The sequence below is a fragment of the Salvia miltiorrhiza genome, chromosome 6, assembly GCF_028751815.1.
Source record: "Salvia miltiorrhiza cultivar Shanhuang (shh) chromosome 6, IMPLAD_Smil_shh, whole genome shotgun sequence".
In the NCBI taxonomy this organism is placed as follows: domain Eukaryota; kingdom Viridiplantae; phylum Streptophyta; class Magnoliopsida; order Lamiales; family Lamiaceae; genus Salvia; species Salvia miltiorrhiza.
Window position 1 is genome coordinate 36,628,019 of NC_080392.1, and position 12,735 is coordinate 36,640,753.

Consider the following 12,735-nt stretch of genomic DNA (forward strand, 5'->3'; position numbering starts at 1 on the left):
TTGGGGGGGAGGTTTGAACGAGTGCCAACTATACTACAAAGAACAAGTTCTTTGAAGCAAGTTTGACCTTTGGCTTCTGGGTAACAGAGGTTTGCCTAAGGTCTAAGAGAATATATGTAATCAGCAGTGACTGATTTTGGCTTTGGAATTCTCTTCTTCGATTCAAGCTTTGGGGAGGTTAAGCTTTAGGCTGAGTAGCAATTTTGGCAGAGCTTCAGCTTATGTTGTTGAATCGGTGAAGGTTGAAGTGATCCTCGAGCGCTATTTGTAGGAGAACTCTTGAATAGATCCGTTGGCGTAGAACATCATCAAGATTTCTTCCGCTGGAGAGCAATTTGAATTTGGGCTGAGGCTTCAATCTTCGAGGTTCCTTGTCTTGGTGGAAACGGCTCTCTTGATGGAAAGGAGATGTGACGTCTCTGAAAAGTAACCACCAGATAGGTATGACCTCTGCAGAGATAAGGATATCATGAGATCTCTGTATTTAATGCGGCTGTACTTTGTGAGTACGTGGCTTCCTCTGAACGTTGGAAGATCAGTCCGAGGAGAAATGTTCAACTGATACTTGACTTTAGTATCAGTCCATTGCGCGCATTAAGTAATCAGTTCCTAACCGATTCTTCAACTGATACTTCAGTTGGTATCTGCAGTCTTCAGTCTTCAGTCTTTCGTTCTTCAGTCTTCAGTCTTCGACACTGCAAGCTAAACTAGAACTGAACTCTAACACTTGAGTTCAAAAACAATTCTAGTCTATTACAATTTCGACCTATCAATTTTGGTATCATCAAAACAAGGGTTAGGATATTCCACAAGGTTCCCAACACAGCTGTTTATCGATACAGTGAGTAGGAATTGGGGTACGTCCGTTGCGTTTCAGGGTATCCTATAACTGGTTGGTTGATAGGGATTAATTAATCTTTGCGTCGATGATCAGAGTCATTAAATTAATATGAATTTATTCGAGCCGAGTTACCTTTTCCTTGATTTATTTCTAGTGTGATTTTTGTTGATTTATTTATTTTCTTAGTAAATTAATTTTTCTATCACTTTAAGGCGTGGTGGCTACACCGATTTTAGATCTTTAGGAATTTGATTGCAATTACCCGTTCTCTGTGGTTCGACCGTGCTTGTTACTATACTAATTTAATTCTTGGTAAGATTGCAAGAATTATTTGGTGGAATAAACGTCCACCATTAGTTTTGGCTCTATTTTTCTTCTTCTTCAAGTTAGTTATTCACTGTACATTAAGATAAAGTGATTTCGAGAGAGTTGTTGTTGTAATCTTGAGTTGTGTTTCTTGAGATTGTGAGAATGTAATTCTGTAACTCCGACGAAGTCTCCGGCACCGGTAATAAAATACTCTTAACCCTTCGTGGACGTAGGTCATTCTTAGGCTGAACCCGGCGGTCAACTCGGCGACCGTTTTTCAGCACAAAAACGGCGGTCAACTCGGCGACCGTCGAGTTTGACCGCCGAATTGGGCGGTTTTGCGAGATTTTCCGATTTTTAGAGTTCTTCTGGGTTCCAAACACTGTATTTTATCCTGATACTTTAAATAGGTCTTCTTTTGACCTATCTAGGGTTCCCTTTTTCAGTTCTCAACTTTTATTTTTTAATTTCATAACTTTAGAATTTATTGCTTTCCAGTTTCTACTGCTTGGATTGGATTTCCACAAGATTGAAGATTCATGCTGCTACAATTGTTCTTATTTTTATATAATTCAGTTCTTTCAATTGTGTTCTTTTTAATTATGTTTATGTTTTATTTTACGATGTCTGGCTAGTTCGTTAATCTGAACCTAGGGTTTGTACATAGCTGATTAATTATGTGTGTATGATTTATTGATATCAATTTGTCTTCCAACTTGTGATTCATGATTCCTGGTGCTTAATTTCTTGTGAATTATTTGGCCAATAATTTACATGTCTAGCTGTTTAGTTTGAGTCTTGAATGCGATAATTGTTCAGCCGATTCAGGAATGCATGTTATAGTAGTAGCCTTGACGCTTGAATGGGATAGGTGAAACTGTAGGGAGCTATTCTTTGTGTACGCTTGGGAGTTAATTTATTCCTTGGAATCTTGAATGTGAAGGGGGGTAAATTAATCTACTTTCATAGGTGTTCGTTAGAGAAGCTTATGAATAGTTCTGTGATCTCTCATCAGGGTTGGATTAAATTGGTAATTGAATCAATACATTAAATGCATGTAGTAAATTAGTAAAAGTACATCCCTAGGGTCAGAGTTTTCTTTCTATTTGATTTAGTTATCATAGTTTCTCTGCTACTTAGTTTTTATTCTGTTAACTTTAGTTTTTGATTCACCTTCCTATTTTGTTTTGCCTGTTTACTGTGAGAGTCTGTTTAGGAAATAGATAGAGTAATTTCGTATTACAGTCTCTGTGGATACGATACTCGATTGCTATGTTTGTGCTACAATTACACCGTTTTAGTTGTGGTTTAGTTGCTAAGTAAATTAGTGATCACTAGTGTATCTAGGATAATTGGTTTAAACTGGGTTCCTTCTTCTTAATGCTATTAGAATATTAAATCTAGGTCTGGCGTCTCCAGCTAGGTTATATTTTAATAAGAGAAATAAGCAGGTCTGGCGTCTCCAGCTTGTTAGGTCCAGATGGTCTCGAATAGGTGTATGGGGGGGGGGATACACCTATGGGCTATTTTTCAAAACTCCTCATTCAGAGGGATCTCAGACAGAGATCAAAACGAAACTTTACATGCAAACACAGACTCCTGTTTTACTGAAAACAGTTTTGACCAAACAGGGTTGATGACTGATACTGAAAGCTCTTCAGTAAGGAGTTATCAGTTAAGTTGCTGGAACTTAACTGATGCAAGTAAGGGCTTCAGTCGGGTTTGCTAAAACAGAAATGATAACACTCTTCCTGACTATCAGAGGATAGATCAGTCAGACTGATATCATACGCAGCGAAAATTAAACTTAGTTTCGCAATAGCCTCGGTGGAGCACGTTGTTGGTTTTTAGGTTTCTCTTTGCAGTTAATCAGTGTTCAGTTTATCAATTGAAATAACACAAGTAAGAATATAAAACTGAAAGCTGTAAACAACACAGAGACTTTTACGTGGTTCGGAAAAGCCCTTTCCTACATCCACGGTTGGTTGATCAGACCAACAAGCCACTCCGCAAGTGCTTAACAGGTGCACTGCAAACCAAACCGTGTGCTTGCCAGGTGCACACAACCGTACCACTGAAGAAAACCCTTCTTCAGTACCCACGCTTCACTCGCGTCGAATTTCTCTTGCTCAGCACAACCCGTGCTAAGACTTCTCACTCAGAGTCAGAGTACCTTCCTGAACTTTGAATCACTCAAACACTCTTTTGGGGGGGAGGTTTGAACGAGTGCCAACTATACTACAAAGAACAAGTTCTTTGAAGCAAGTTTGACCTTTGGCTTCTGGGTAACAGAGGTTTGCCTAAGGTCTAAGAGAATATATGTAATCAGCAGTGACTGATTTTGGCTTTGGAATTCTCTTCTTCGATTCAAGCTTTGGGGAGGTTAAGCTTTAGGCTGAGTAGCAATTTTGGCAGAGCTTCAGCTTATGTTGTTGAATCGGTGAAGGTTGAAGTGATCCTCGAGCGCTATTTGTAGGAGAACTCTTGAATAGATCCGTTGGCGTAGAACATCATCAAGATTTCTTCCGCTGGAGAGCAATTTGAATTTGGGCTGAGGCTTCAATCTTCGAGGTTCCTTGTCTTGGTGGAAACGGCTCTCTTGATGGAAAGGAGATGTGACGTCTCTGAAAAGTAACCACCAGATAGGTATGACCTCTGCAGAGATAAGGATATCATGAGATCTCTGTATTTAATGCGGCTGTACTTTGTGAGTACGTGGCTTCCTCTGAACGTTGGAAGATCAGTCCGAGGAGAAATGTTCAACTGATACTTGACTTTAGTATCAGTCCATTGCGCGCATTAAGTAATCAGTTCCTAACCGATTCTTCAACTGATACTTCAGTTGGTATCTGCAGTCTTCAGTCTTCAGTCTTTCGTTCTTCAGTCTTCAGTCTTCGACACTGCAAGCTAAACTAGAACTGAACTCTAACACTTGAGTTCAAAAACAATTCTAGTCTATTACAATTTCGACCTATCAATTTTGGTATCATCAAAACAAGGGTTAGGATATTCCACAAGGTTCCCAACACAGCTGTTTATCGATACAGTGAGTAGGAATTGGGGTACGTCCGTTGCGTTTCAGGGTATCCTATAACTGGTTGGTTGATAGGGATTAATTAATCTTTGCGTCGATGATCAGAGTCATTAAATTAATATGAATTTATTCGAGCCGAGTTACCTTTTCCTTGATTTATTTCTAGTGTGATTTTTGTTGATTTATTTATTTTCTTAGTAAATTAATTTTTCTATCACTTTAAGGCGTGGTGGCTACACCGATTTTAGATCTTTAGGAATTTGATTGCAATTACCCGTTCTCTGTGGTTCGACCGTGCTTGTTACTATACTAATTTAATTCTTGGTAAGATTGCAAGAATTATTTGGTGGAATAAACGTCCACCATTAGTTTTGGCTCTATTTTTCTTCTTCTTCAAGTTAGTTATTCACTGTACATTAAGATAAAGTGATTTCGAGAGAGTTGTTGTTGTAATCTTGAGTTGTGTTTCTTGAGATTGTGAGAATGTAATTCTGTAACTCCGACGAAGTCTCCGGCACCGGTAATAAAATACTCTTAACCCTTCGTGGACGTAGGTCATTCTTAGGCTGAACCACGTAAACTCGTTTTCTTCTTTCGTTTTTTGCTTCAATTTGATTGTGCCTCAAATCAGATTGTTCCAACAAAGCGGATTTTACCGAAGCCGGTTGGGGAGTTGGACGAGATGGAGGCCCGAGCCATGTCGCATGTGGTGGTGTTGGGGCTTTTTACACGGGAATCCTAAACAAAGACACGGAATTTCACGAGGCAGAGATCGGTCCGAGGAAAGTTTATGACTTTCTCCACAATATCGCGGCCTTACTGTTTAGCATCCATGCCTAGCAAGCACTGAGATTGTTAGGATCACAACAATGGAGGCTAGCTTTGCCATGTTAATTAATTTGTTGCTAATTTAACTTGATATAGGTGGGAATTGGAGTGAATGATTTTGCATGTAGATAGGGTTTATATAAAGCCATAAAGGTATGGAATAAATATTAAATATTTGTTTTGATATATTTTTTATGCAAGACGGATATGGACATATGGGCATAACTGAAAAATTGATCAAACTTTGGCAAGTTGCATATAGCCATATTTGGTATGAAAAAATTATCACACCTTTGATCAACACAGAATAGATGACCAAGACCAATAAACAAAAATAAAAATAAAAATGATACTACGAATAATTAACTTATCCTAAATAATTATATAGTTGCTAAGATTCTCAATGGTGTGATCATCAAAATTTGTCTAATTCGATATATAGTTGCTAAGATTCTCAAAGATTGGCACTTTGACTCTTGTCTAGATTTATTGAGATTCAATGTACCAAATCTAATCTCCCCTTTCAAGTTTTGTTTTATAATTTAATTGTTCTATTTTTTTTCAATTTTATATATTTTAGTTTAATTTTGTAATTATTGATAAGGGTTTATTCCATTCAATTTGGATATATCATTGTTTATTTACTATTTATTTCACTTTTATTAGTTAATAATTGTTTATTAGGATGAATCCAAAGATAGGTATATAATTTTTTTAACTTCAATTTTTTGTAAAAGTTAAATACTATAATTCATAATATTATATTAAATTTTATTTTTATAAAAAAAATATTATCAAAATAATAGATATAATAGTAAGATATGGTGGCACATAAACAAAATATAGGACACTGAATTTCATCCGAGTAGTATGTAATATTAAAATAATAAATTTATAATAGTATCATAAACAATTCATATTTATTTAAGGAGATTAGTTATTTTTCCATGTAACACCCCCAATTTTCATAAACTTTTCAATTTAAAATCTTGAAAAACTAATAGTTAAACTAAAATTCCTTGACTATCAAAATTTAAAATAATAACAAAAAAAAAAAACTTAACAAGTTCAACTAAAATGTTCAATGTGAAAATCCTTATCCCTAGTCATTCTCCACGTCCATGGCCACTTCGACTCTGATACTGCAAAACTGAAAAGATAAGGGGTGAGCATATTAAAAAAATATACTCAGTGAGAAACATAACGAAAATATTCATATACGTCACATATATAATCAAATCACATTATCATATATACTTGCAAACATACGCCAAGAGACCGGAGCCCCTTGACAAACATAATCATAGTTTGAGTCGATGGCTTAAGTCCCATGACCAAACACATACATAAATCAATGGCTTAGGTCCCATGATCAACTTATCAACATAGATCAGTGGCTTAGGTCCCATGATCACACATAACATCATAGATCAATGGCTTAGGTCTCATGATCGCACATAACATCATAGATCAATGGTTTAGGTCCCATGATCACACATAACAACATAGATCAATGGCTTAGGTCCCATGATCACACATACCATCATAGTCATAAGATGCACGTAAACAAGTAATCAAACGCGATAATAAAAACATATATAACCATATGAATAAGCGTAAAATCCCTCACCTTAATGCCAAAGATAGTAAAATCAAAACCGGAAAAAGGGTCTTAATAGTGCCGCACCTAATCACATAAAAATTCAAATTATAGAAAAAAATAAGGGCCTAAACAATGGACTAAGAATAATCTATATCTTAGAAATTCATTCTCGTAGGATCATTAATGTTATTGGTCTAAATTAAATAATATAAGATCTTGTCTTATAAATATTAACACAATATTTGACTTAAAATTAAGCCAATATTAAAAGCATCTTTCGGCTGAATTAATAGAGATGAGAAAAAATAAATTTTAATCCACCTTACGAATTAAAAAAAAAATACTAAGCAACTCAATCAAATTCTGAAACGGATGAAGCTTTAAAATTTTTTATTAACAAAACAAAATTGTATATATATAAAACTAAGGTCAACTACTACTTCAGATTCCTTTTTTTTTTTTTAATGAAAAACTATAAAAAACCAATTGTTATCCTACGACTAATATTATAATTAAATAGGCATAACGTATTATAATCATCAAAACTAAGAGAGGTTGGGTCCCTAAATTCAAAATTTGAGGTCTGCAACAATTAAACAACAATTACTAAAATTCGTAGACATTAAATTTTTTTTATACCATTAAATCTAGAAGAGAATCAGTTGTGGTGGTCTTACTAGGGGTGGATCGGTACGGTATACCGAAAAATTTTCATCATACCGTATACTATACCGTAAATTGCGGTATGAGAATTTTCATACCGTTGCCGTACCGTACTTTTCGGTATACCGAAGATCGGCATACCGAAAATTTCGGTATGAGAATTTTCATACCGTTGTCGTACCGATAGTGCGGTATACCATACCGAAAGTCGGTATACCATACCTTACGGTATTACCGAAATTATTGTTATATCGTTTCATGCCTAAATTGCCAAACCGTTAAGATATACCGTATATTTGTACATATTGAAATTTCATTAAACAAATACAAATAACTTTCTAACAATTAAACTCCACATCTTCAACAAAGCAAAAAAATAATTTACCACTAATAATATATATATATACATATATATATATATATATAATTGATTCCGACGGCATATGGATTTTTTCGGTATATACCGGTGGTATATACCGATTTTTCGGCATATATCGCGGTATCAGTATATATCGGTATACCGCGGTATGAAGAAAATGATACCGTTGCCGTACCGAAAATCCCGAAATTTTCGGTATACCGAAATTTCGGTATTTTCGGTATTTTTTTGGTACGGTAAGTGCGGTATACCGATTTTTCGGTATTTTGCTCCACCCCTAGGTCTTACTCCAATTAAATCTTGAAAACAAGTTTCGATTTGTATTTAAAATAAAAAGATTTCGAGCATGAAGAAACTTATCAAATTCGGTGGAATAAATAAAAATAAGAAAACCTATAATGTCGTGCAAATTTGTATATAATTTGAAATCTTACCGATTTAGAGGCGACCTGAAGAAAACTTGATGAAACTAAAATTTGGGAGACGAGAAACTGTAGGAAGTATTTTCTACGTGTGTCTATGTGATTTAGGGTAATAATTGTGTCTCTATTTATACTAGTCATTAAAAGAGTTTAATAAGTGTAAAGATAGTATTCTATGTATATCTCCTAATGGATGTATATCTCCTAGGATAAAGATGATAGAAGAGTTCTAGTTCTAATAGGAATGGAATTAATAATAATAATAATAATAATAATAATAATAATAATAATAATAATAATAATAATAATAATAATAATAATAATAATAATAATAATAATAATAATAATAATAATAATCTAGATAAAATTAACGGTACATATATATATCATGTAATTATTTAAAAATAATAAATTGTACAAGAAAATACTTATAATTAAACTTATATAATAAATCTAAATATTTGAGGTGTTACATTCCATAAAATTACTTTCTTTGTTTTTAGTTTTTACTACAAGTTATTTACCATTATACTTCGTATACATAGAATTTGAAAACACTAAAAGAGTACACATTTAATAGCCTTTCAAGAATAATAATCATTTTTTCTCCCATCATTTTGACTTTTTTCCAAAAGTTTTTTAAAGTGAGAAAATGTTCGACAATTATTGAGAGATAATATTCTCGGTGCAATTAGACATTTTACTGAGTGATTACCGAGAAAATAAATACCTCAATTTTTTTTATAAAATATCCGACAATTACCAAGAGATAATTATCGATGAAAAATTCCCTCATTAAACTGTAACCTAAGCCGACACCTATCCAACATACATTTAGCGAGGGCGACTCCCCTGGGGATATGGCTCAGTAAAATTACCAAGTGAATTTTTCCTCGCTAATATTTTTACCGACATTAAAATTAATGACAGCTTCGTTTAATCGGTGATCTCTCGATAATCTATTTTATCAAGGGGAATTATCTATTTAACGACGAAAATTTTCAATAAAATAATATTTTTTTGTAGTGAATTCGGACAGGAAAGCCAAGATTGATCGACGGGAGTTATCTATTTACCGACGAAAATTTTCGTCGGTAATCTATTTTACCGAGGAAAATTATCTATTGATATTTTTTCCAATAACAATATAAATCACTCCATAATATCCAGACAGGCCAGTTCTTATGTACACACATAGTTGACAAAAGTAAATTAATAAAATATGTTGCTATAATGAGCTTATCTAGATAGTTGTTAGAAAAGGGTCAAGTCAATTAGTAATTAGCAAATTAATTATAAGTGCACCAGCTAATTTTATATATGAATTAGATACCCATCTTGATTTAATTTAAACTTTTCATTTTCCTCAGTATGTGCTCCTTATTTCTGACGTGTTATGTAAATTGAAATATTTTTTTTGAAGAAAAAATCAACAATAGCATTACAAAAAAGGTAAAAAGGTAACAAAGAAATGAAGCCTTAAACACTAACATGAAAATGTAACAAAGATATAAAATACAATTTATTCCACAATTTATCTAAGTCAACTTCATAACTAATTCCCTCGCATTTCATCAAATTTGATTAATTGTTGTAGCTGTGTAGGTGGTAGTGTAGATGTCGTAGTCCAACACCGATCGGTTTGTTCCAGTAGCATTAGTCTTTTGAATTGCGTAACCACGAGCAAATCGGAAGACGCCGGTGCCGCCGGCGACCACGAGCTCCCGCTCGGCGAGGGCAAATTGGTTCCGGCCGAGAATGCTGAGCGTGCTGCCCGCATACGGTCCCGCTGAGAAGTAGAAGTTGAGGTTGACCGCGATGGCCAGCGTCGTGAGGTCGGCCCTCGTGAGGAGCCCCTGGAGGCGGCCGAGCGCCTCCGAGTTGCTGTCCGGCCCGGCCGTAACCAGGTCGTCGATGACGCGGACTTTGCCGAAGCCGGTCGGCGAGGTGGCGCTGATGGAGGCCTGTGCCACGTCGTATGTGGTGGTGTTGACGGCGTTCACTCCGAGATCTTGGACGAAAACGCGGAAATTCACCACCTCCTGTGTGCCGAGGTAGAATCGGCGGCAGAAGTCTGTGCCTTCCTTTCTGGCGTACACGTTTAACGTGGACATAAGCAAGCACCAGATTGTTAGGATCACATCAATGGAGGCTACCTTTGCCATGTTTGTTAATTTGTTGCTAATTTGACTTAGATTGAGATGGGAATATATTGGTGTGACTGGTTTTGCATGTAGAGAGGGGTTTATATAAAGGATCACATTAACGATTTATATAAAGGTATATATTATTATATTGCTCTTCATACATGGACTTGAACAACAACGTTTGTCTTCTTGTGGAGTATTATTTTATTTATCACCTACTATCATAAAACCTGAGAAATTAATAGTTACACATAATTTTTGTTTGGTATATTTTTATAATAATGCAAGATGGTATATAAAATTAATTTCACACGAAACTAAGACCAGCAAACATATAAAAATGAAAATGAAACAACTTGCTACACGTCAACTTTCACGTCACATCGCATTACTACGAAAAAATTCTCTTAGATAATTACGAAAAAATTATCCTAAATAATTAGTATATTATACTCCCTCCGTCCGCCAAAAGTATTCCATAATTACTATATTTGGCGTCCGCAAAAAGTATTCCACTTTCCTTTTTAAGTCATGGTCCCACCATCCACCTTTATATTTTATCCTTACAAACACTCTTTATTTATAAAAAACTCACCCCAAATTCAATCTCAACCACACATCTCATAAAGTGGTGGGACCCTTTCTTCACTACATCAACATCATCACACATTTTATTAAACTCCGTGCCCGGCCAAAGTGAAATACTTTTGGCGGACGGAGGGAGTATTAATCATAGTTTATCTAATTTGATAGTTGCTATAGAATATTGTGTACTCTGTCATATCTAGTGCCAACATTTGCCACTTGTTCTGACGCACTCAAAAACGATGTAAGCATATGACCAGCTTCAGTGGTAGACTAAATGCAAAACTATTCAATTTTATTTGAAAAAATGCATGAAATTTTTCGCCACAAATTTTAATAAAATGTAATTAAAAAAATTATTAAGTGTAGTACTGGAGAAATAGTTTCACATTGAGAATATTAATAATAAAGAAATGGATTAACATTAAAGATAAAATTATCAAATTATATGTGATATAGTGCCTAAAAAAATTCACATATTTGAGAGGTACATACCATAAAAGAAGGAAATACATAATTTTAAGGAACGCATGAAATATTTAATAGGTCTTATCTAATTTGATTAATGAATGATAACCATATACATATAATTACTAATGAACAATATTTTCTCAATCAAAACACTTGACATGGTATGAATTAAGTGCAAAAATGGGTGTTATTTCTATACCAATACTAGTATTCCATCCGTGCATACGCAGGGGTAAATTGATATAGTTTTTTTTTAATAAAAAATTAATTATACATTGGTTAATCATGTGTTGTGTTAAAATATAAAAAGATATTGTGTTATATTCTATAAAAATACATAATCTTTAAAGAATCAAAAAAACTTGATCCTAAAAAAATATTGTGTACATAAATAGGGGGCTATGATGAAACAATAATAAAAAATAAAACTACCAATTGTAATATTGACTAAAGCATGGTAATACATATTAATAAATTTATATTTTTAAGTCATTGTACTTTTTTTAAAAGAACATTCATTATACTTGATATGTTATTATCATTTTTGTCACATGCTAAAATCTTCAACCAACTTCGATTTTTTACTCTTGAAACAACAACATAGTCGTGTCTGGTTTGAATCTCAATATCAAATTTAGAAAAAATAATAATATTGAAAAATCTGAAGAATGTGTTGAATGCGTAAAGAATTGACTTAATAATTTTATACATGAGAATCATATTAATACTAGATTACAAAGCAAATATAGCGCTAAGGTCCATTAATCGAGGCAATTGAGCTCATGTCTAATTACAATATTTTCTGTCTTGGAGTGGACCATCGAGGTTGGCAGAGCTGAGCCCCAAGATTAGTGCAGCGTTGACCGCTAAGATTGTGGTAAGGCTAATTCTAACAGCCTCGATTTCCCGGGAGAATAAGAAATGGGCTATGTAGGCTTTACTTGAATTAAATGGGTAATGCGCCCTTAGAGTCAGTCATCATTTCATTAATAAAAAAATACGCCGTATTTAATGGACAACAAGTACGACGTTATACTAAAATTGTTCTCCCTATCAGGACCAGAAGTTCGAAGACCTGAGACCAAAACAACATTTCATACTAGGCATATAATATATGCGAGATATCAATCGCTAGGGAAAATGGTGGAAAATGAAATTCAAATTAATTCAATCCAAAAGTATCAACATAGTTGGCATCAGATTGTATTCACCAAGTGAATTTATTTTAGCGGAAGTAAAACATGGCGTTTTTCAATATTACAGCAACAACCTTTTCTCAGCCTCGCACGTCACCACCAGCTGCTCAATCTGCAAAAGGTTTTGAAAACATTTGCAGGGCTGAGTACTAGTGTACTCAGTGGGTTGAGCCATTTAAAAATATTTGAAATGTATATATTCTAAAAAGATAATTCATGTTTTGAACAGTATAACACATAATGTTTTTAAAACGAGT

At 34.3% G+C, this 12,735-nt stretch overlaps 1 protein-coding gene across 1 annotated transcript; it reads right to left on the bottom strand.

The window, feature by feature from the left end:
* Nucleotides 1–9,411: 9,411 nt before the first annotated feature.
* On the bottom strand, nucleotides 9,412–10,350 carry LOC130989345 (dirigent protein 11-like). The gene has a single exon (XM_057913303.1). The coding sequence runs from the start codon at nucleotides 10,242–10,244 to the stop codon at nucleotides 9,654–9,656; it is 591 nt and encodes a 196-aa protein (XP_057769286.1). The 5' UTR covers nucleotides 10,245–10,350; the 3' UTR covers nucleotides 9,412–9,653.
* Nucleotides 10,351–12,735: the final 2,385 nt, after the last annotated feature.

What these genes read in the sequence shown, in the direction of transcription:
- LOC130989345 (XM_057913303.1), bottom strand. Translation starts at nt 10,244, where the DNA reads ATGGCAAAGGTAGCCTCCATTGATGTGATCCTAACAATCTGGTGCTTG.